Below are 25126 nucleotides of genomic sequence, written 5' to 3'. Positions count from 1 at the left end.
TCTGCTGCTGTGCAATAGGAATGCAATAGGTGCACCTGTGATTGGCTCATGTTCCATGTTTACAATTAAGGGCCAATCACAGGTCCAAGCTCTGGAACAGATTCACAGAGAACACTCTTGTCTTTAGATTCTCTTCTATTCTTAGCTTAGCAGCTTCTCTAAGAGCAACTTTTCTCTCTATTCCTTTTAGTATAGTCATAATGTATTATATGTCATAAATTAATAAATCCAGCCTTCTGATAATGAAGCAAGATTCTCGTCTATATCTCTCACCCTGAGGAACCCTCACAAGTTGCTGCAGTGAGTGTGTGCATGGCTGTGGGTGTTCAGCTGGTGACTAGGCCCAACCCACCACAAATACTTAAAAAATAGCATATTCTGAGAAATAATGTTAGAATAAATTATAAGAGGAACCTGCTTATAGTTTTGCACCAGATTTGTCTTTGCTGCTCAGAAGCAGAAGGGGTTTTCCAGTGTCAGGAATAGATTTTGCTGTCTGTTGTCTAAGCTTTCTTTACCTGTAGAATTGACCTTTCCATGATGATCTCAGGGATGAACAGTCATAACCTTCTTGAGGCAAACTTAGTGATGGGTCTGAAATGAAGCTTGGCTTTTTTCTTTTTATTGTGTGTAGGGGATTTATATAGGTTTATAGGGACAAGCTTTGATTCTAGTTGTCTGTCTGTGGCTTTCAGTCATGAGCAGAGCATTTGAAGCAGAATGAGAAGTGCACAAGCCTCTTTAAGACATTTGTATTTGATCAATGCCCCTTCCCCTCCCATGCTTGCTCCAAATCCCCAGACTCTGGAGTGTATGCTGTGTGCAATATTCAGCTTGACATAGCAGTGTACAATGCTAGAGTGGGTTTTTGTTTGTTTTGGTTTGGGTTTTTTAGGGTTGGCTTTTTGGGGGTTTGTCCTGTTTTGCTTTCTCATAGCTATAGGATTTCCTTGTCCTGTGATTCCTGATGGATGGAGCAGGCTTCTGACAGGGCATTTCATGTTTTTCAGACTGTGGGGTTTATGATCTTGAAAGAGGACAGTGAATAAATATGTCTCTGGGCTGCAGGAGGAGTAGGTCTTGGAATAAACTTGAACTGACCACTAGAGAGAGGGTCAGCTTCTTTTCAAATTTTGTGTAATCTTGTATTCTGTTTTCCAAGATCTTCAGGGAATGATCAGTGCTGTATTGATCAAGGCCAGAAATGTTCAGAGGATCATCCCATCTCACTTCCTGATTAATTACCAACCTTAGAACACAGCTCAAACTGCTCAGTGTTTCAAAGTGGAGGAATTCTTCATATCAAGTTACATTATGTCCTTTCTCATATTCTGCTCTGGTCTTCCACTTTCTTTCCTGCATAATTCAGATACAGAAAATAACAGGATTTTTAGCTAATTAAGCACAGTTTTGAGTCCCAAAGAGTGCTGATACTTGCTTTTCATCAATGCATAAAAAATGTATTAGGTTTGTGCATGTGTATTTGGGTAACTCCACTTACCAGATAAGTTCCTTTGTTCTTAACAGAGAAAAAGCTTATTTATCTGTAGTTCATAATTTCATGGTTTCAAAGTATTTGTGCCAGTAACTTTAAAAATTATTTTTTATAGTAACAAAAACAAGGTGTTGGTGTGCAATTCTGTAGCCATGTTTTTTTTTCTTAGTTGTAGATCTTTATATAAACTTAATGACTCTATAAAATTATAAAATATTATATTTATTAGATTGTTTTAAATGAAATATTTTTGAGACTTCCTAATAAGATACAGGGTCAATTAGCATGTTTAGGTTTATCATTTTCATAGTATGAAAGCTCTGGTCTTACATATTTATGAAATGCATCAACTCCTTACCACTTCCTGAATGTAGAATGTTAAAATGGCCTTGGGGCCTGTTTTATTTGTTTTTTCTTAGATGCTGAGTTATTTTCATAGACAAAGTAAAGTCCGTCAAGGAGTTGAAGAAATGCTCTATAGATTGTATCAGCCCATCCTCTGGAGAGCACTAAAGGTAATTGTCTTTTTCAGAAAACACAAATGTCTTTCTCCAGCTATTAAATTTTGGGTTCCTTCCACATCTTCTGTTTTTATTATTTGCTTTTAAAATGGATGGCCACAAAAACCAAAATGAGCGTTTAACGTCACAGATGTAGCTGAGCAACTTTTTAAGTTGTAATTAGACACAGCATGCACAATAATGTTCTGATTTGTTAATATCATTTACTTGTAAAATCCCCTTTTGTTTACAGGTACCTAGAGTGCTTTCCAGGATTGCAGTTGGCATTCTTATCTTCTCAGTCTGAAAATTCTGTGTAATCTTGTATTATCTTCTCCAAGATCTTCAGGGAATTATCAGAGTTTTATTCATCAAAGCCAGAAGTGTTCCTAGGATGGTTTAGTCTCACCTGTTGATTAACTACCAGCCTAAGAGTACATCTGAATGAATTTATTGGAGTATTAATTTAGGAAAACTTTTATTCTAGTTGGATTGTATGGACAGACATTAATGGTATGGATGTGCACTCAGAATGAAATTTCTTATTTGTAGTTCTCTCATGGTGTGTGTGTCCTTCTGTGGATTGCATGCATGGACTAAAGGGGCCCATTGCAGTTTGTCTGCTCAGTTACACTCTGTGATCAAGAGGAGCCAAGCTTCCTTCTTTGTGACAGCTTTTGTTTTGTCTGAATATATGAAATCCCTCTTTGTGAGAGTGTACACATACAGCCAAGTTAATTTCTGGCAAACATTTACAATTTCATTTACTGGTTAGTCATAAGCATCTTTTCTAGACGTGAGAAAGGCATTTGAAATTCTCAAAGATGAAAGTATTTACTATTAACTTCAAAAGTTGTTTATAATGGAATTTATGAGTTGCAGGAAAGAGTTGAGAGCTGTTTGGTTTCAACAGAACCCTGTGGTAGAGGTGGCAATATGAAAAGTCATTGCTAGGCCAGTATCTTGTTTGGTCTTACATTAAATCTTGGATCCCATCCTTTTAGAATTTATATAAACAAGAACCCTCTGGATGAAACATTTATTTCCCAATGCCAGAGCATGATAGCTACAAAGCATGGCTTCCTGTAATTTCTCCATTGCTGTCTCTAAAAAGAACAGAGGTTTTAACTGGTTTTTGGTAAGTTAACAAAATACACTGTTCCATTCTTAAGGGAGTTGCTGCCTGTCAGTGAAGGGTTGTAGTCACTTGCCAAAGGCCAGGACTCAGATGTGAGACTAGACTGCTTTTTGGAGCAAGATTCTGTCAAACCTTATGAAATCTGCATGCATTAATTTGGAGGAATGTAACAGAAGGTTTGTGATCTGGAAAAAACAGGTTGCTGATTGATTTGCAGCAGGACAATAGGAGAATTCCAGATTCCACAAGTAGCTGAAATTTTTAACAGCTGTTATTCATAATTTTCACATCACTAATGGTTCCAAGGCTGGAACAAAGCATGTAATACTGCATGAAGTGTTTGGTGGTTTGAACTGTTGCTGTGACTCAGAATCACCAGTAGTTTAAAATACAGAGCTAAGAAGGGAAGCTTATAACTGTTCTTCTAACTGTTATGGATTCTCCTCCAAAGCTTGAACTGTCAGTTTAATTTTAGATAACTAGTTTGATGCTCCTTTTTTAGCCAAATCCCTAATTTAATATAGAGAAGAACAAATTGTGTTCTAGAACACTGCTTATGAAACAGAAAGGACACACAAGGCCTGTTCACTCCTTCTTACAGAGAGCAAAAATACTTCAGTTGTAAGAACACAGCGAGTTCCAGAACTGTGGGTGCTGAAACGACTTGATTTCATCTCTGAAATCTTTAAATTGAGAATGCACATTTTGTAATGCAGTTCTCTGGTTTTTCTTCAATTGCTTGTTTTGCAAGTAATTAGATTGCACAAGGTTCTGTTGGGGCTTTTACCAGCACATTTTTATAAGCCTTTATGCAACTCTTAAGTTTTTATAATATAAGCCCATATGTAACTTCTTCATCATTTTTTCGTGTTCTTATTATGAAAAGCAAGAGTCATACAAACATAAAAGAGATGTGCAGTGATTGGTTGTTTGTATGAGAAGATACATGGGTATAAAAATACAATTATTTACTGTAAGTAGTGATTAAGCTATTTCTTATCAAGCTGAAAAAGTCAAGAACCACTCCTCCAGGAATTCAAGCTGTTGAAGGAAGTGACTCCTTTAAAGTGTATGGTTGTCTTTTTTAATATTTTTTTTTAACATCTCACACATTTAAACTAAGATGTCCTGGGAAAGCAGTGTTTTAAATAATTTGAAGTTAATTTCAGAATCTGTAAGACCAGTTAAAGTTTAAAAGAAAGCTGTGAAAATTAACTGAAGAAAAAAGTAAATGATGGTTTTAAAAGGTTCTGGAAGTTCCTCAGAATAGTAAAAACATAATGGTAAAAGAAATATTAGTTATTTAAATTGCTGCAGGCTCTGGCATGGAAAAGTCAGTGTGGATTAAAACAGACCATGAATTTAAACTCTTAGGTTCTACCTCTGTGCAGACATTGTACAAGCCTGAATATGCAAATACATGTGGGATAAATTCCAGTTCATTAAAGGCAGGAATTTGAACTGTGGGTACTCAGTTCAGAATTAAAAGTGAGCTTAATAGAATTCAGTGTAATGCACTTAAAAAGTTTATGGAAATTAACTTATTGGAATGGGTATGGTAGACAAGGTCTAGGTTATTGCACCAAACCACATTTGAATTAATTTTCACATGCAATGTTAGTGCAGAAGAGCTATTTCACCCTGAATTCACATATTATCTTGTTATGTGTTAATTCTTAAATATAGACAGGCTCAGAGATAAAGGATTTTCTACAACTTTATAGGATAGAATTAAGAATTAGGTCTTGTCACCTTTTAACTGTTTGCATTATCCATAGTAAATAAAGGAAAACACAAGTCCCTAACTAAAGAATGTATGTGTGTGCTTTGCTTGTTTTTGTAGTATTTAATTTCAAATTCATAGTAACTTTGTTGACTTGAAGAATTTGGCATGTTGTGGTCCTACTCCACCATATCGGGATTGGCCAAGAAGAGAAACCTAAAACGGATTGTAAATGAAATAATTGTTACTGTTGTGTTTTTTTCTGGTTTTATTTGTCCTTAGTTTATTTAAGTCTAAATATTACATGGTTGTTGTTTTTCCCTGCTTTGATCTCAATGTGCTTTATGACAAAGGAAGAAGAAAATTAAATTATTAGCATAGTCAAGAATTTCCCTGAGCTGTCTCATCTTGCTGTTAAAATTAGGCCTACTTTGCTTGATATATTGAGAGCTTTTATTTTTTTTAATGGACACAAGATCTGGACAAAATTCTTGCTTCCAAGTCTCCTTTCCAAGAGAAGTCAGTAGAGGCTCTTAATCACTGCACTGCTATTTTTGATAAATAAAATGTTGTTTGGTGGTTAGATTTCAGCTTGCTCATTGACATGCCTTGAACTTCTTCATGGTTCTGTTGCCTGCTCTCTTTTTCTGTCCTTTGAGTCCACAGCATCAATTATCTTTCACTGAATGAGTGTCTAAATATGCACCTTTTTCTTTTCCCTTTTTTGTGTTTGTGGCTCTATAACCAGTAACTCCAACCATGGTGGAGTACAGTGAAAATGGTTAAATATGGTAAAATGTTGTGAGGCTTCCCATAGATTTTTGATGAGCTGCCTGGAGCTCAGAACGTGGTCCTAATCCTTCTGTGCAGGGATGCAGAACTGAATGTGTTTTTGCTGGATAAGTTACGCTCCAAGCTTTCTGGTACTTACTTACTAAATACTGTTTTCTTGAAAAAACAGGCTTGAGCTTTTCAATTAAATCACCTGTCTCTTGACAAGCAAGTTAATTAATCCAGTCTGATTGAATTCAAGAGTCTTCTGTCCTGAAGAGGAGCTGTAAGGCCACCAAGAGAAATCCCAACTGCTTTTAATTTATTCACATTACAGAAAGCAGAAGGGCTCTGACTGTGATTCCTCAGGGTCATTTTAGCTGATGTGCTTTGAAAGCTGATTGTAACAATAACTCAGGTCTTACTGAATGGGCAGAAACGTAAGATAAAACATTAAAATTCTTATGTTTCTTTAAGTTCTTCCATCCATTTGTAAATTAATCTCTTCCATCTACTTAATTAAAAACACTTGTTGAAATGTTTGGAGAACAGTATTTGACAGGATACACCTTTGGGTATTAACAGTTGATCCTTATGGAAAAAATCTCTTCCTGCATTGTTACAGGCCAGAAACTCAGAAGTTCGAGCAAATGCAGCGTTTTTGTTTGTGGATGCTTTTCCTGTTCGTGATCCCAGTTTTACTGCTGAAGAGATGGACAATGAAATTCAGAAACAGTTTGAAGAACTTTTTGTAAGTTTTAATGAAATTAAAATTTTAAAAATGAAACTTTTGTCAGAACTAACTCAAAAAAATCGTTGATGCAATTAAAATGTATGGAATTTCTGAGTAATTGTAGGGAAATAGAGGTCTGTGGTACAGAAAATACAAAATTAAACTAATGTTTTCAATTTCTATAGTATGTTTTCTGCAGATGCTATACACCACTTTAAACTCTAAAAAGGAAATATTTTGGTTTGTTATTCATTATTCTGTGAATGAGAGATGCCTTTGAAAAATGAAATGCACGAGTAATGATCTTGTTCCTTACTTACCCTAGGATTGTGGGGGAGAGATTCACAGTTACTATGGAAGCACTCAATCAAAGTTCAGTACTGTATTACTAAATACTTGTGAAATTAAGTATAATGAAGAGAACCTAAAAATCTCCTTACCAGCCCAGATGGGTGAGAATGAGCATAGTATTTTCATTAAGAAAATGTTGGGGGATTTCTGAGTTGACATCAGATAATTGAAAGTTTCCAAGTTGTTTTGTTGTTCCATAGGAACAGTGATCAGTGTAAACTCATATAAATAGAAATCCAGATATTCTTAATTAAGTCACAAATGCAAGACTTGATTTATTTAAAAAGAAAAAATTCAAAAGTCCAATGAAAAAATTGGCCAGTAGTTACCTTAATTTTGCTTCTGGTTTAAATTTCCTTGTTTTCTTCATAGTAAAATTCTTTGAGGGACTATTGATATTACAGTTCTTTTATTGTATGACAGTTTTCATAATGATTACAAGGTAATGGAATGCATTTTGTTTATGATAGGCTCAGATCAAACAGCAGTGGAGTCACAATTTTCCAAATTCTCACAGTGTTGTTCTTTTGTTTGTTTTAGAGTCTCTTAGAAGATCCCAATCCAGTTGTTCGCTCTACAGGGATACTGGGAGTTACTCAGATCATATCCAAGTACTGGGAGATGATTCCTCCAACAATTCTTGCTGATCTTTTAAAAAAGATAACTGGAGATCTGGCATGTGATATAACATCTGCTGATGTTCGGTGCTCTGTTTTTAAAGTAAATGTTTTTTAAGATGATTGTCATTTTTTTGTTTTACTTGATGTGCAGGTTTCTAGTATAGGCCACTTTAAATCAAGAAAATATCTTGTTCTTCAAAATGTCTTAGGCAAAGGAATTCCTCCTACATGGAGGTTTTGCACATTTCATAAAAGCCACATGTTTGGAAAACACAAATGTCTTTTGAAGTAGTAACTGATTGGCTTTCTGACCCTAAGGTATTCAATTCCAGTTGTACACAGACTGTTTGGACCCAATAATTAATTTTTTTTAGCTATTAGAAATAACGCTTAGACTTGAAAATATACGTAGGCAGCTCTGAATTTCTTACATCACTGTCTTTAAGGCATCCCAAGACATGCACAACTGGGATTTTGTATCCCACTTTGTGTGTCTGATGTTTGGATGGATGTAATTCCACAGCTGGTCTGGTCATGCCTCCTCCCATGCATTGCTCACTAAGTTAGAAATCGTTAAGCTGCATCTTTCTGGCATGTGAGAAATAACTGATAGCTTGGACAGAAAAATGAACTCCCTAATCAACATTTGAACTTGAAGATTTTGTCTGTGTCACTTCTGCCTTAAATTGAAGCTGTCATCCTGTTAATCCTCACTTGCTCCATTACTGCTTCATGGGGGAGCTATCGCGGATAAGCAGAAAGTGCTGATTTTAAAATGAATTGAAAAAGAAGTGTACTTCTAATTTGAAATCAGCATATTTTAGAGAGCTGGTGTGTCCCCAGGCAGAGGGCAAGGCCATGGTCTTAGTGGAGGTCTGAAGCTGATTCAGCTGAAGTGAGCTCACTGAACAGAGTTCACTGCAAATTTGAAGTAGTCAAAGCAGTTTTTACCAAAGAATATGACAAGAAAAACAAGCATGCACAGTGTCTGCCCCTGCTTTGTTTGACATGAGAAGTGTCATGGTCCTCTTCAACAATTTTTTGCTACAGATTTTTCAGCTCCACTCTCTCTGGATTTGATTTTTTTATTTTAGTGCCTACCAATAATTTTGGACAATAAATTAAGTCACCCACTCCTGGAGCAGCTCCTGCCTGCAACCAGACACAGTCTGCATGATAATTCTGAGAAGGTGCGAGTGGCTTTTGTGGAAATGCTGCTCAAAGTGAAGGCTACCAAGGCTGCCAAGGTAGGATAATGACACTTGATAAGTAGCAAGGAGACAAAATCATGGCATGTATTAAAAAAAAAAAAAAAAAAAGTACATTTTGAGACTGCTGCAGTGTTCTTAAAAAAGAAAGAACCTGCTTTGCTCTGGTAATAATCTTAATATCTGTGGGGCCTTGTTCTCTCTGGCTGGCCAGGGGAGAGCAGTGGGTTACAGCCACTTTCCTCAGCTGCCCAACTCTTCTAAATGCCTAACACCTTAACCCTTAGTAGCTTTTTTGCTCTGATTCTTCTATTTTTATAATGTCTGCTTCTATTTTGTGGCCACATCCTTCAGGATTTTAATGTCCTTTACAGTGATTTTTAATGTGTTTTGTGTTCTGCTGTGGACTCTTATTTAGGGTGCCACTGTCCAGCCACAGCCATTACAACATCTTTGAGCTCTTATTCCACTCTCTAATGTTTATAGTTTCCTAATTTCAATTTTATATTTTAATTTAACAATGGTTTAGTCTCTTGCTAAGACTGATAAAGACATAAAACTATGAGAAAGCATCCAGAGGAGGGCTCTGAAGGTGGTAAAGGTTGCAGAGGGGAAGTCATACAAGGAGTGGCTGAGGTCAGTTTGTGAATTATTCTGAGTTTGCTGCAATTGAAGACAGAGAAAAAAGATAATTCTCAATGTCAGGGATTTTTTAGGGGAAGGACAGATCAGGTTTATATAAAGAAAAAAAATCCTAGTAAGTGTTAGATGTTTTTCAATAACTCCCTATTGATTTAAAAACTGTAATGTGTATCTCTAGGAAGTCCTGGGATCACTTTCAACTTAGTTTTTATGACAGTTTTAATAGGGACATCCATAGCTCAAATTCACAGGGTAAATATTTGATGCAAATATTTCTGCTAAAGAGTAAAATAGGTTCCTTGGCATTGAAAAATACTTTTTTGTTTGTTTTAATTTGTCCAGCATAAATAATTCAGAATCTTCTCAGAAAAATTACAAATGTAGTGTTACAGCTGGCAAACAGCTGTGTAGTCTTTCTGAATTTCATAGCATTTGATTTCTGTGTTACAAATAAACTAGAGCTCTGCTAAGAATGGGATGCATTCAGTATTTAGTAATGTAAGCTTTGGGATGGTTTTGGAAAGGATGTTGATCCATTTAAGTACACAGTACTTGTGAATAGTTTAGACCAACTTTGTCCTGTGAGGAGAATATGAAACATGGCACATAATGGTAATAATTGTATTTTATGGTGATATGCTTGTAGAGTAAATAGTTCTTCCCTGTATCTATGGAATTGCATTAGTATTGCAGGTGAGGTGGAATTGCTTGAACCACAATTTTAGCAATGAGTCAGAGATACCAGGAGATTTAAAACATCAGCACAGCAGAATAACATCATTGCAGCAGAATTTGACCTCCAGTACACATTGGTGTAAGAATAAAAGATGCTCAATGCTTTCCCAGTTGATATTTGATGAGACTATTGCCATAGGAATCACTTAATGAAGGTGATGTTTTTTCCCTCTATTTTTGTTTCACTCCTCTGAACATCTTTTTCTCACCTCCCCAAGTTCTGGAATATCTGTCCCATGGAGCACCTGCTGTCCCGGCTGGAGGCGGACTCTCGGCCGGTGTCGCGGCGCATCGTCAACCTCCTGCTCAACTCCTTCTTCCCCAGCGCCCAGCCCGAGGATGTGTGGTGTGAGCGCTGTGTCACCCTCATCCAGATGAATCCTGCAGCAGCCAGGAAGTTCTATCAGTATGCCTATGAATTCACTGCCCCCACCAATATAGGTAAAGCACAAAACCTTGGGAGCTTTTGGGATTACTGATATCATGTCGAAGTGAAGGGAGCAACCTACCTTTGTTGGTTCAGCATCTGACTCCGATTTATTGATCAACCAGGCACTTTTTATAACAGTGTTAATTCACTTCATGCATATTGCAAAATCTGAGCTCCTGCTAGGCTGTAGAGAAAACTTCAAAACTGTAGAGAAAACTTCAAAACTGTAGAGAAAACTCCTCCTTTTGCTTACAATACCTGAAGTTTGTTTATTGAAACCAAGATCAGTGTTCTCACCGTGATATGAAAAGTTCTCAAAACCTCTATATCTGTTCCCAGAGCAGCCAAGGACAGAATATTGCCTGTTTTTGAGGAAACGGTCTGAGAATCTTGTTGTTTATATAAAAGGTGGCTGAGAACCTAATTATTTACAGAATCAAGCCTGGGAAAGGCTGCTTTTTCCCTTAGCTGAATACCTTCATGGCCTCTTTCTTTAAGCCATGCTTGAACCAGGCTCTCCACAATATCATGCTTTTTTTCTTATTTCTGTAACAGTAGTACATTGTTGCTAGGTTTTTGGAGGGGTTTAGTATAATATAGCACAGCAGGCAAAGCCATCAGCTTTTTCAACAGTGAGGAGATCAAAGCTTTTCATCTCTGTTCTTATGATGCTGTACTGTACACTCCAGCCCATGGTGATACCTGGTCCTTCTGGTCCCCTTTCTCCCACATACCTTAAAATTATCTCAGTTGATACCTATTTCTCATGTAGAATTAAGGTAGCAAATACCCTGATGCCTTAAGTGATTTGAGATCTTCATGTGAAAGATGATATAGAAACTGGAAAAATGTTTACATTTGATAATCTGGGTATCAGGGATTTGTGGACCAGTATTTTCAAGTTGCTCAGAGAAAATCTAAAAAGTCCTCCTTCAGAAAGCTTCTGAAAGTTTCAGTGAAGAGGGCATGTACTGCCCAGCATGTCCTGCTTTTTAGAAAAGTTCTATTGAAACAAGTAAAATCAGGAAAATCTGGTTTCAGGAGAGTTCTGTTAAAACTCAAGTAATCAGCATGGAGTGACTTGGGTGAAATGCCCAAACCATTGCCTCTCACTGATCATCTTGATAAGGTTATGAAATCACAATTATGAAATCAGCTTGTTGTACTTCCACCAGAATGGCATAACCCTTTCACTTTTTCTAGAGCTGAGCTCCTCGTTCAGGAGGCAGTGGTTGGGCTACATCTTTTCCAAAGAATGGGAATTGTCACAGGAGGGAATGGGAATTGTCACAGGAGGGAATGGGAATTGCCACAGGAGGGAATGGGAATTGACATAGGAATGAACATTGATATCAGAGGGAATGTGTTCTTGAACGTGGGTCATTAATTTAACAGCTGTGCCAGATTAGATGTAGGAGTTGTGAGAGCTTCTTCTGGTTCTGATTTGATAAGGTGGTGGTTATTTGGGGTTTTTTAGTATACTGTTTTAACAGTAAAATTCCAGAGCCTGATGATAATATTGTAATTTCTTCTTCATACTTGAGAATATCAAACATGTTCACATTTTTTCCATTTCCTGTACAAGGAATTTTGCTCCATTTTTTCCTGGCTGTTTCTGGTTCTGTTGCCTACTTTTTTATTCTGGCTTTCCAGCATTGTAATTAGAAGCACTTACTACCAACGTGCTTAGCAAATAGTAAATGTCTCATTTATTCCTGCTCCATTTAAATGTAGCTAAATTGATGCTCACCATTCGGCGCTGCTTGAATGCCTGCATCCAGAGAGCAATGAAAGCCAGTCTTAATCATAGTGGGGATGAGGATGATGATGAAGATGGAAGTGAAAAGGAGAACACCAGTGTAAGAAAATCCACTCTATTCTAACTTCTAGTAACTTCTTTTCAGTGGTGCTTAATGTGAGACAGAATATGGCAGAAAGTCGAAAGGAATGCTCGTGGGCATCTCTGGAGTTGGAAGGGGAGAATTGCCATTATTGGATTTTCATGTCCTGCAGTAGCAGAAATCTGATCAAGTAGCTAGAAAAAGATAGAAGGAATATGAAGCTTATTTTAAATTAATAGTTGCCTAATTCCAGTGTTGATTATAAATTGGTTTGGTTTTGCAGTTAAATTATTTTTTAAATTACTGTTGCAAGATATGTGAAGTTAGAGAGATTAAAACTCAGTTATGGAGTTCCTGTTCTACAGCAACAAGTGTCTTTGTAAAGAATCTAGATGGATTTTTTTCTAATGTCTTTAGAGCCTTATTTTAATTTAAATTTCTATCTGAAAATATCATTGGTAATATCATCTAAATGTTTGTATTTCAGGTGTTGGATAATGTGTTGTCAGTAAATGATGTGGCCAGCATGGCAAGTTTGTTGGAGATCACTGTAATACTCTGGAGAAGCATCCACAAGGCACTTGATCATAATGAGGATGCCAAAGAATATGCTATCAAGAAGTTTGCTTCTGTACTTCCTGAATATTTTAAAGTATTTCAGGTAAAGAAAGCCTAGATTTTCCTGTATTTTCTCAGTATTTTCTTCTGATGCTTTCATGTTTTATATCTTTTATCTATTTTTATGACATTAAGTATTCTTTTTCATTGTTACTATAAACAGCAGTAATTTTCTTGGAATCCCACAAATGGGCAGAAACTCTTCTCCAGCTGCAGTGTCTGACTGATGAACCATTATCTAAATAGTCAGCTCAAAAATACTTATGCAATAAATTGCTCTCCTTGTAAGGTTTTTCTAGGGTTTTATTCTTTTGAATGTTTTAGAACTTTTGGAAAACAGTAAATACAAAAGAGCCATTGCAGAATTAATACTCAGTGTACATTAGAGTCCACATGGTTTTCTACCCATTGTCCTCCAGACTCTTCCACCAGCACCACTTCTATGATTCAGCTGCAGCTGAAGCAGCTGAGGCTCCTTTTGCACTGAATTTGAGCTGGCAGAGTGCACTTGCAGCCCAGAAAGCCAAACATGTCCTGCTGACCTGCTGGAGTGAGTCCAAAGGATGGCCACCAAGATGATGAGAGGGATGAAGCACCTCTCCTAAATGGAAAGGCCTAAAGAATTGGGATTGTTAAGCCTGGAAGGGAGAAGGCTTTGGGGTGACCTAATTGCCTGCAAGAAAGACAGAGAGGGACTTTTTACAGGGGAATGTAATGACAGGACAAGGGGAATGGATTCAAACGAAGAGAAATTAGGCTTAGATTAAATATTAGGAAGAAATTCTTTTTTCTGAGGGTGAGACATTGGCAGGGGTTGTCCAGAGAAGCTGTGGGTGTCCCATCCCTGGCAGTGTTCAAGGCCAGGTTGGATTGGGCATGGAACAACCTGGCTAAGTGGAAGGTGTCCCTGCCCATGGCAGGGTGGTGGGAACAAGATGATCTCTGAGAACCCTTCCAATCCAAACCATTCTGTGATTCTGAGGTTTCTGCTAATTTAAATCTACTCTCTAATGATCTGTAGATGCATTTTTTTATTGCTTGGTTTCAATATAGGCAGTTAATTAAAATCAGTCATTTTCAAATTGTCAGTCTCCTTGCTCTAATTGTTTCAGTGTAATTCTTGAGGAGGATGCCATCCTGAGAGTGGCCAATAGTGGCTGCTGCACCCAGAGTGAATTTGGAAGGATTACATACTGCATATCTCTTTCTTAGTTGATGGCTTTTATGCTGAAGTGTCCTGAAATATGGTGGCTGCTTCACTGCAACTTTGCTTCAGATAATCAGGGAGTGAAAAGCAGCTCATTGCTACATATTACTCTGCAGCACAGAGTCACAAGCGCTCTCTACCCTGAAAGCATTTGGAAGTTCTCAAAGACATTCCAAACTTTTTTGGCAGAGGATGTAGCATCCTTTCTGGAAGGGTCTGGTGAACAGACAAGATATCCAGCTTTAGCAAGCAACCTCTTTGACTTTGATATTCTTACATAGTGAGTATGCAGCTTGGATCTAAAAGGACCTGTCATCAGAGGCTTAGTTCCTACAAGGCTACAAACATACTGAAGCTGCCTGTCTCTTTCCTGAAAAAGCTACAAATATATTTTAAAAGTTCTTTTAAAAATATGAGCTTTAAAAAAAGGTTTTAGATCTTTGGAATGGCTAAGTAGATGATAATTTAATTTGGCTTTTTCCATGAAGCTTGGATATAGTGACAAACCATTTTTGAAGAGTTCTTAACATAGATTGGTTTCTGTATAAGCTGAGTGAGATTATGTTGTGGCCTAGACCATGTATTATGACAGGTTGTAATGAATAACAGTGCATTAAACACTGCCATCCTTATATAAAAACCTTTTTCTTAAGTCTTTTTAATAAGTTTGTCTTGTGAATGAATTTAGGGCACTTAAGGTTGAGAGGAGTTAGATGGTGTCATGGTTGTGCAATTAAACCTTAGTCTCTAGTAGAAAAAAAATGATGAGGAGCTGCTATTTCTATTGCAATGGGTATTAACCTAAGGGAGCCATGACTATTCATGGTAGTTATTCTGGCAGTTTGTCAGAAAGTGAAGGATATGATAATTGGTAATTGACCTCCAAAACCAGGAATCAGACATTTCAGATTGCAAGCCATCTTACTTTGAGCTCCTTTCAGCCCCATTTGTAGTGGGAAAGGGAAATCCTTAATTTGAGGAGATGTAATCACAGTTTTTCAGTACTGTCTTTAGTTTTGCTTGCATGTGTGTACCTCCATGTCCTACAGTGTCGTTCTTTTATCCTAGGACGAGCGGTGCATGGCTCCACTGATTATTCTGGCATCCTTTATGCCTCCTGCTGCTATTCCTACATTCAGGTACTGTTTGGAAATCCAAAATGCAAAAAACAAGAAGTTTCTTGCTGGCTGTATTCATTCATTTTTTGCAATCTGATATATTAAATACCCATTTGGGTAAATTAAGACACTAAAACGGTGACAAGTCAGTAAAATTAGTGATGTTCAAGTCTGTCTCATTGGTGAATCCTTTTTTTGTATTATACTAATTGTTTTCTGCACTTATGGCTGTGAAGGTAATGTGTCTCTTTGTCTGTCTGTTTTCTTTTAAGCTGTGGTGTGGTTTCCAGACTCAGAAATACTGACAGTGGAGCTGACCAAAGCAAATATTCCATCCTGATCGACTGCCTGTGCCGCTGGGGTCAAGTGGGGCACGTTTTGGAATTGGCCTGCGATTGGCTCTCTGACTCACTCACCCCAACAAAGGTGTGCAAATGCATGGCACAGGAATAGAGGAATTGCCAGGCTGCTTTAAGGCATCATGCTTTTTTAGAATAGAATAGAATAGCTTTTAATGCTGTATTATTCTGCTTTGAAATCAGTTCTGAAGTCAGATACTAACAGGGTTGTACTGGTTTTGTGCTTCCTTCCCATGCAGAATGCTAAATCATCTGGGCGTCGAGTACGGATCCATGTAACACATGAATCCAAGCCAGACCTAGCAATTGATTACATTGAGTATTTATTGACTCATCCTGTCAATTGTGGGTGCCTACTTTCTGTTCCTAAAAATAAACTGAAGAAGCTTTTGAAAATCCTCGGTGCTGCAAAGGTAGTTTTCTCCTTCTCATAAACAGTGCTTATAAAATCAGTGCTTAACATCATATATTGCCTGAGACAAGCTGAAATGCCTGCAAGAACAAATAAATGAGGTTCATGATGCCCTCTCCCTTTGTAAAAAGATTTTTTTTGTAAAAAAAATTCCTTTTGATTTTTATTTCTTTTTTATTTTTATTTCCAACAAATACTCTAAAGTAGAAGTATAATAGTTCAGAATTGTTTATAGAGATGGCAGATTCAAGCCAGCTTCTCAGTCTTAGATGTCTCAAAATTTTTGTGATCTAGTGTTGAGTGTTTTTAAGGGACCTGACTTTTAGAATATGCCAATAAGCTATAGTCTGAAAATCAGTTATGGCATTGAAAAATGGAAGTAAAGTATGCTTGTTGCTTATTTGGGGTTGGTGCTTTGCTGTTTTTGTGGGTTTGGGGTTTTCTTTAACCTTTTGTTTAAAGCTATTGAGTAAAGAAACATTTGAAAGGTTTTTCTGAAAAATATGAATGTAAACATTGATATTTCAGAAGTTTCTTGGCTCAGTTCTGGGAGGAACAGATTCTGGTGGCTGGAATCAAGCAACCAGCCTAAGAGCCTTCAGCCTCTTCTGCAGATTGACTGTCCATCTTCATCACAAGGTATGGCTGTAGCTTTCCAAAATAAGCTGGAGTTACAGTTGACAGTATAAGGAAGTTCCAAAACAACTGGAGAGACAATTGGTAAACTTCCTTTTGGGTTTTTTTTTTTTTCAGTTTTCTGAAGAAGGAGAAGATCACCTTTCACTTCTGAAGGAGACAGGTGCTTGGATAGAAAGTCAAGTTATACCTTTTATACTAGCAAGTGATCAAGAGGATGGTATTTCAAAACACAGTGATGTTTCTGAATTCATTATCCAGGTTAGATGATTCTTATGATATAAATCAAGCTGCTTTCAATTTGAAAAGCTGTAGGTGTAGCAATTTGAATGCAGACAAACTGCACTGGCATTTGTGTCATCATGCAGTGTCCCTTACCCCTGATCTTGATTTGCCCTTCAAAGAAAGCATTTGATGATATAATGTAGGTGAGGTTTTAGCTAGTTCTGAGCTGTTTTCTGTTGCATTCTTCTGACATTTCATTTAACCCAAGGTGGATTTTAGCACTGAGCTTTTACCAGATTTTGGTGAAAGGAAGGATTTGGCTAACTTTGGTCCCAGTCAGTGTCTTTGAACAACCCAGCTCACATATACACACAGACTGATTAAAAGTTCTCACTCTGCCTGTACTTCCATCTCATAATCTGTTTAGTATGTAACAACTATGTGTCTGTAGGGAAAAGCTCTTTTTGTCTACTGGTTTTAATTTTGCTATTAAAGGCAGGTAGAGATGTCATATTTTGCCTCAGTAAATGATAAGTATCAATGCCTTTGATCTGAGCCTGAGTTTAAAAGAGAGGATTGACTGCCTTTTGAGAAACCATTTACTGTTGGGAAAGGGCAGTGGAAGCATTTGAAGGACTGGTTGGAATTCAGGCTTTTCAACAGGTGTGAACTGAGTAACTCCAGTTAGGAACACCAGCTCTCAGGGCACCTTGGCTAAGAGTTTTAGTTTTAGTATTTTTGAGTTTTACTGAATGATTACTTTACATAAAGTTTGGGTTTCCTATAATCTTGCACCTCTCTTCTAGGACTACCTGACAGTGTGTAAAGATGTCATAATGGTGGGCCTGGGAAATGTCACATTTCAAGCACACCTGTTAGAAATGGCTCTTCAGGTTATGCAAACAGGTACCCTGTTTTGCCCTACTTTGTACTAACATTTATACTTGGCTGGCTTTTCTTGTAGTAGCAAATTAGTTAATCCCTAACTTTTAAGACTTTGAGGGAACACTGGATTCATACTTAAAATGTTAATTGGACTGTATGAAAATTTTAGCTAAGGGTGCTCAGAAATGAAATATATTGTCTACACTTGTAAACTATCACTATTTATTGTATCTAACTGAGTTCCATTCTAAGGTTGTACCTGATTAACATTACAACTTTTACATTATGGTATTTATCTCTTTCTCTAGAGAGAGGTGGCTTTTGTGCTCCAGTGTCACTGTGTGCTCTAAAAGAAATTATTGAAGCTTCTTTAAATCAGAATACTGAGGCAGAGGAAGTGACAAATCTTTTCCACACTCTACAAAACGTCTTTCAGAAAATTTTAGAATGTGTGGCACACAGACTTAAGAAAGAACAGGAGAAAGGAATTCAGGTATGATATTACAGTTCAAATGGATACATAATGGCTAATGTGTAGCTGAATCCCTAATTTTTATGCAAAGGGGTATACTTAGACATTTTGAGGTTGTTACCTTGCTATTACCAACTGTTTGGGTAGACACATGATTAAATTTTCAGTTAAATTTTCCAAGTTTTCTTGTTACCGGGTTTTTTTTGTCCATTTTGGTCTCATCATGACAGAAGAACCAGTAAATTGCAGAACAAATGCATTTTGTTGCCAGTGATTCTGGAACATGGTGGTACTTCTAGGATGTTAATCTTATCTGCAATTAGATGAACTTCCTCAATCCAGAGAAAAGGAGTTGTTTATATATTACAAGTTATATATATATATATATATAACTTGTTTATATATTACTATATATATTATGATCTTGGAGGGAGGAAAAATTTTCTTTATTATTTATTTCTTTTAGTCTGAATGATACCAAACTTCAAAATATGAGTGATGTTCTAACATTCTTGAAAATCTCACATCTTCACAGAAAAGTAGACTTCTTGTATTTTAAGGCAGATACTAAATAGTAGTGAAATGGGTAGATCACTGGGAAATTTGCTGGTCTACTTCTCAGGACTTCTGAAAAACATTCAGTTCTTTTTTGTAAGAACCACTGCTTTGTTTGTTTCTCAAATTTCTGAGCAGACTTCCCAGTTGCTGCTGATTCCCCTCTGATCCCAAGTGACTAGAAAACCTCAAAAGCTTTCAAGGTGTGGTCTGCACTTCACAGAGAGGCTTGCTGGTATAGTTTATTTATACTCAAGCAGTCTGAAAAAACAGATGTGTTTTTCTTTTTGGTTTTAGTTGATTCACTCTATTCAGATGCCTCTTGGAGAATTCCTCCATGCACTGCAGTGCTGGCATTCCACATTCCCAGCAGTTCACCAGGGTGTTCTCTCCACTGTCCTGGCTGCAATAGTAGCAGAGATAAATTGTGTGCTACAGAAGGTAAAGTTAATCCTGATTTTCTTTTCTCTATTTAACACCTTCTGCTCTTTAAATGTTATGTTGGAATGGCAGAGCTTTATTCAGAAAATTGATCTTTGTACTGCAGATGAGGGTTTTGTGTGTGTTGGCATGGAACAAACAGGAAATTTTATTTGCTATAATTTCATATTAGAGTTCATCTCTCAGGTTTCTGACTACGGCTGTGTAGGAACAGACTTGTCCTGATACCTATTTCAATATCTGCCTCTGACAGGAGAATTTAGCAGTAAGGCAGTGTTGGGGATTAATAACATGGATTCTGGGATATTTCCTCTGTGCTTTGTACTGGCTCTGGCTGGGAAGGAGTCAGCTTTCCTCCATGTGCTGCTGTGGTTGGCATTTGTGGCCAAGCCATTGTTGAGGACACACCAGTTTGTTTTGGCTGTTGCTGAGCAGTGCTTTACAGTGTCAATATTTCCCTGGTTCCTTCACCTTCACTCTAAAAAAAAGTGAGGCTGTCAGTGGGCAGGAGGCTGAGAGGGAACACAGCTGAGACCATGCACCCAAAACTGATCAAAGGCTTATGCCTCACCATGCAATGCTGTGCTCAGCAACCAGAGCTCAGGGAAAGGAGGAGGTCAGGGGCTTGTTCTAAACCTACCTGACTTCATCCCACCCAGCCTTAGGGAGTTTGGGAAGTGAACCACTGATGTGTGACAGATTCCCATTCCCTGCTCTTGGAATGGCCCCATAAGGTTCTGTAGCCCTGTTTCAAAGCCTGCTTGGCACTGATCACTTGTGCATTCTCTGCTTCCATACAGAGACATTTCATTCATGTGCTGCATCTTGGTTTTGGTTCCTTTGGTTTTCCAAATATCTGATCTGTGTTTCTTTGGAAAGTAAAGAAAGAGTCTCTAATACTGAAAAGAATATGTAGACAGAGGTTATTTCATGTTCTGAAAGTCCCAGGAACCACAACTCTCCTTGAAGGAGGAGGGCAATATCCCCACCCCATTTTTCTAATGCAGGTAATGTTAGGAGTAAATATGATTAGTAATATTGGAAGCTTTGACAAGTAAAAAGGAAGAGCAGAGGCTCTTTAGTAGAGGCTGTGCTTTTGCTGTGGGTTCTGGATGTGTCAGCAACAGAGCAAGGAACAGTTGCCAGAAGGAAGCAGAGAGCAGTTGCAAGGTTCTGTTGCAGGAGGCACTGCAGCAGTACCAGCTGTTTGCCTGCAGATATCCATGTATCAGCTGAGAGCCTGGGGGGGACAGGTGCTCTTTACACATGATGCAGAGGGAACATTTCTGGGCTTGAATATACTGGAGATTCCTACTCAAAGACTGAGTGTTCATTCCAGTCACTCATCTGAGCTGGGCTTTTCCCTGCCCCCAGATTGTTGTAGATCAAAATTCAGTTCTAACTAAGTATTTGTCATCTGTTCAGAACTTTATACCAGAAAGAGCAGGTATCCAGAAAATCACTGTCTCTGAAGTTACATTTAGAAATCAGGGATGCACACTTCAACTTGAAACCACAGAGGGACTCACTTGTGTTTAACAGGCTGTGCCTTTGTAAAGAGTGACCACCAGTGCAGATAAGTGAAACTTCTGGTGAAAGCAACTGCAGAGAATATCTGCCTTGGTACAAATGCTGTTCATGTGCTTTAGTTTCAGTCTTTCTAATTTGAATTAGTTTTGTTTATTTGGACACCACACAGTTGAATTAAAGCCACTCAAAGAATACTTGTGAATGTTCCAATTGTTTAAGGATAGGTCCTGGTTAGTGTAATTATTGAAATACAATATTCTGCATACACATCTTTCTTGAGCTACAATGGTTGTTGACTTATTTCTTTTTTAGGCTTCCAGTGAAAATGACTCAACTATGCCAAAGACTATTTCAGACCTTCCCCCTCTTTCAAGCAGTTTAATGGCTGTAATTATGAAGTCAGCTAGTGTTGTCAGGTAAATGTTTCTATATTAATTTTTCCAAGATTTTTGCTAATATAGAACAGTTTATGTGTTGTCAATAAAATTTTAATTTCTAAATTAAAATAAATTTTGAAGAACTGGTTGATTTCTAAATTTATCTGGACTATTTAATAATCCCTTTTTAATGATCCCTTTTTCTTGACAGATTGCCTGTAGGTATTGATTGCTGGGGTTGAGTCCATTTTTTAACCAAGAGTGCTTCTTGTTTACAAGACTTAATCATTATGAGTTTTTTAATCATACATCTTGCCTTGCTTCTTTCATAAGATACTTATAAAGCTGAGTCCCCTCAACACAGAGATATTAAGATGAGATAAAATATTTGCCAGAAATAGAATTAATCCTTTGATTGAACATCTGCAACGAGGTGACATGTACCTATGGCTGTATTAAAGCCACAACATTCAATATAGAAAGTATCTGAGTGCTGAAAGCCTCCAAAAGTGAGCTTATGTTATTTATTTTTTGACTTAAACTGGGAGTGTATTTGCTCTATTTAGTTGGGGCCCTAAATATCTTCTAAAATTGTCACAACTGAATTTCATTTTGCATGGTTTGTTCATATTCAATTTTTCTTAACATGACTCCACACACCAGACTTGTTTTAAATTACAAAGGGACTTAGAAGTCCTATTGCTCTCCCTGACTTACCACAAGTAATTCCTCTTCTTTCATCTGACAGGCACTGAGTATCCCTGTCTCTGCTGTTATGAGGTGGCTTTTTTTCATCTCAATCCTTCTCTAATTCTAGTTGAACTTGCAAAACAAAAGACTCCAGAGACTCCAGCAATAGTCCAACTAATGCAAATCTTGCCATGAGGCAGCAACTCAAGGTGTTCTCTTCTAGTGAAACAATTATTTTGCACATCTCTTTTCAAAAGAGATGCAGAAAATCAGTTAATTCTTCTGAAACTTTTTCTTGTAGTAATCAAGGTGAATCTTGTCCATTCTTGGTGGAGAAAACTGCAAGTTTGGACCAAATTGTTTCTGTGTACTTGGAGAAAAAATGTATCTTCTAGTATTTCTCTTTTTGGGGTAAAGATTTGGAGACAATTTCCATCTGGTTCTACTGGTGCTTCAGAATTGAGACTACTTTTAAGGCTCTTTTATAAATCTGTATTGGTAGGGCATAACTAGAGTCCAGTAGTGAATGGTTCAGTATTTCAGACATCTTTATGTCAACATGAAAGCCTCTAACATTACAAAATCTGATATGAGCTCCTGCTCTGTGAGCTGAGAGTCATCTTGCTCTGAGTTCAGCAGAATCTGTTTTATTTCCAGTACTAAACCAGTCTCTAGCACTGAATTTCAATCCCCCTAGCAGTGATAATGCTGGGAGACTTGGCAATATCTGTCCAGTTGTGTGAGTATCCTTCATTTTAGTAGGGAATATCTGTATAGGAACCAATTACTTGCCTCTGAACCTTATATGGATTTTTAAATAGCTTATTGTTCTCTTCTATTTTACCTTTTCCTGCAGGCTATGACCCTTTTTCAGAGGGAGGTGGGGAAAGGTGGCTTCAGTGAGTCTTGTACCAGGTTAATGAAATTCCAGTGTTCCTTCATGGAGGTTGAGTGTGCTTAGTGACCCAAACAATGATAACAACCAAGGCAGGACTCTGACCCCAGTTCTGCCCATGAGCAGTTTAAGAGCAAGCTGAAATGGAATCAATGCTTGGTCACATTAGTCCACAATGATACAATGAAACTGAAGCAATGCATGAGCAACTTCATAATGCTTGTTTCTGAAGCTGAAGATTTTTCATCTTTCTCAGCTCTTAGAAGCAATATTTGAATTTCTGCAAAATGTTTTTACTGAATTGGTTCTTAACTGCATCTTTCATTTTGATATCTTAGCACAATAAAAGCCTGAAGAACAACTGAAGTCAGGACTGGCAATGTATGATGTTCAGTTTTCATAACAGATAATAATATTGCTAAAGGTTTTTTGAAATATGTTAGGGAAAGTTTCTGTAACATTGCTGCTCTCAGTTTTCCCTTTACTTCTTCACAGAACATTTTGCTTTGTGCTCTGAGGAGTACCAGGATTATGGATCTCTTCCATCTCCTGTTTTATCCCTCTTGTTCTTTTATTTTTCTCTGGTTTTGAGAATTGCTTCTCAAAGTTAAATTTGGGTTTTTTACCACAAACACTAATGACCAGTTAGTTTCCATTCTGTGCTATTGACTTATTCCTCACTGCAGTTTTAGTTTGGTTGCTGGACCCCATCTGAGACTCTCATTTCATTTCTCTTACCTTGACATATATCCCAAAACACCACTAGAGTTTGCTGGTAATACTTTCATCTCTTGCTAGAAGTCACAAAATGTGTTAAGATACATATAGAGTTAGTATTTTACAAGGAGCTGCTGTCATGGCTCTGTTCTGTTCATAGTTTCAGTAACTAAAATGTTGCTTGGACGTGTTTTAGAGCATTGTTTAGTTATAAATGATCTTCACTGGGTTGTAATTGGAAAAACATCTATTTTAATATTTATGAGAAACACATTTAAGATCAAATTTTAATTAAGCCTGAGTAGGCACTAGCAAACCAATGGAGTCATAGAATATATTTTTTCAAACTTTTGTAGGAATTTGAGTTAGAAATTTCAGTAAATTCTGGAAGTTAAATTTCTGTAGAACCAGTAGTTTTTTCATGGATTGACTTTCCTAAAATGTACCACAAGCTTTTCACTTCTCTTAACAGCCACTTTTTCTGTTTGCAGACTTTTTTATTTTCTTCCCAAGCAATTTACCATGCTTTGATATTCTCAGATCCAGAGGCAGCACAGTTTTCAGTTACCCAGTCATGCTGCTTTGTCCTGCATGGTGTCTTTGAAGCTGTGGTGGCAGACTAGCACAATTACAAACATGTTCTGTTCAGTTCTATTTTGAAGGAAATGTGACTTATAACATATTTTTTCTTTATTTTTTTCCTTAGGTCAATTTTAAATGAATTAATGGAGTGCATTCTCTCGGAAGAAATTGAAGGGATTTTTAGTCTAACAGCTACTGTCTGCATTGTGATTATAATTAAAGGTCAGTTTAAACATTTTGTCCTTTTTCCATCTTTTTTTTTGCTACTGCATTGAAATACACAGTAGTTAATCCAGGACAGTGAAAATTCAATTTAATATCTAATCTTCAATTGAGCAATCTTTTATGTTTAAAGTTTTTCTATGAAAATATGGAAGGGTGGGGTTGTTTTTTTTTGATAAATTATTATTTTTGTCCAACTCATTTCAAATAGGTAAGCACAAAACTTCACTTGTAAAGGATATTGCACCTGCCATTCAAAGGAAGCTGATAATGTGCAAGGATGCTGCCACAGGAGAATCCAGAGGCACTGAAAGGTGGGTGTGCTGTAGGAAAGGAGCTCTGAGCTCTCCTATGCCCCCTCTGCAATAATTGGCTCTGTTCTGTACTTACATAACACTGTTGGAGTGTTCTGAGTGATTGATTGCAAGGTTTTAAATACTGGGGGGAAGGGGGAGGTATTGAGCCCAGCACAGTATTAAATTTCCTGCCCTTATATCTGCTGTGATTGCAATCTTTACATATTTAGCTTTGGGCTTTTTTCATTTAATTTGAATGTGTTATCACTTGATCTGTATATTGCAGGATTCACTTCTGAAATCCAGGTCTGTTTGCAGCTGGGGTAGAACAAAGCAAATAGTCCAGTCAGTAATTCTTATTCCTAGGAGATTTTTCTCTCACTTTAGCATTAGGCATATGAATCCAAACCTATGCAGGCAGTAAAAATTTAACTGAATATAACAATGACTTTGAGACCTTTCCACAGGTGATTTTATTTTGCTCTTTTTGTTGGATGGTGGATTTCAAGTGTCATATCTTGTGTATCTTTTGTGAAAAGTTTTTTGAAAGTGATTGGTTGCATTGTATTTGCAATCAGTTATCTCAGACCTGTTGAGAGAATCATGATGACTCCTTTAGCCTTTAGTGTCTCAAACTTGCTTCAGTCTTAGAATTTGTGAACTTGTGACTTCATGTCTACTTATTGAACTGCCCATGGAATC

The 25126-nt window shown here is 37.2% G+C and overlaps 1 protein-coding gene across 2 annotated transcripts in view; it reads left to right on the top strand.

Annotated features, from left to right (window-relative positions):
* NCAPG2 (non-SMC condensin II complex subunit G2) overlaps positions 1-25126 on the top strand; it is a 49453-nt gene that overhangs the window by 14977 nt on the left and 9350 nt on the right. For both annotated transcript variants that reach the window (XM_074553188.1, XM_074553112.1), the window contains 18 exons: positions 1915-2010; positions 6253-6378; positions 7252-7431; positions 8426-8578; positions 10135-10357; positions 12081-12205; positions 12675-12848; positions 15081-15151; positions 15403-15556; positions 15729-15902; positions 16430-16540; positions 16655-16798; positions 17569-17668; positions 17956-18140; positions 18972-19115; positions 20958-21061; positions 24031-24128; positions 24340-24442. In XM_074553188.1, coding sequence (XP_074409289.1) covers positions 1915-2010; positions 6253-6378; positions 7252-7431; positions 8426-8578; positions 10135-10357; positions 12081-12205; positions 12675-12848; positions 15081-15151; positions 15403-15556; positions 15729-15902; positions 16430-16540; positions 16655-16798; positions 17569-17668; positions 17956-18140; positions 18972-19115; positions 20958-21061; positions 24031-24128; positions 24340-24442 — 2465 coding nt within the window. The remainder of the gene's footprint in view (positions 1-1914; positions 2011-6252; positions 6379-7251; positions 7432-8425; positions 8579-10134; positions 10358-12080; positions 12206-12674; positions 12849-15080; positions 15152-15402; positions 15557-15728; positions 15903-16429; positions 16541-16654; positions 16799-17568; positions 17669-17955; positions 18141-18971; positions 19116-20957; positions 21062-24030; positions 24129-24339; positions 24443-25126) is intronic.

Source organism: Zonotrichia albicollis, chromosome 1, assembly GCF_047830755.1.
Source record: "Zonotrichia albicollis isolate bZonAlb1 chromosome 1, bZonAlb1.hap1, whole genome shotgun sequence".
Taxonomy (NCBI): domain Eukaryota; kingdom Metazoa; phylum Chordata; class Aves; order Passeriformes; family Passerellidae; genus Zonotrichia; species Zonotrichia albicollis.
This window is presented reverse-complemented; position numbering and strand designations above follow the sequence as displayed.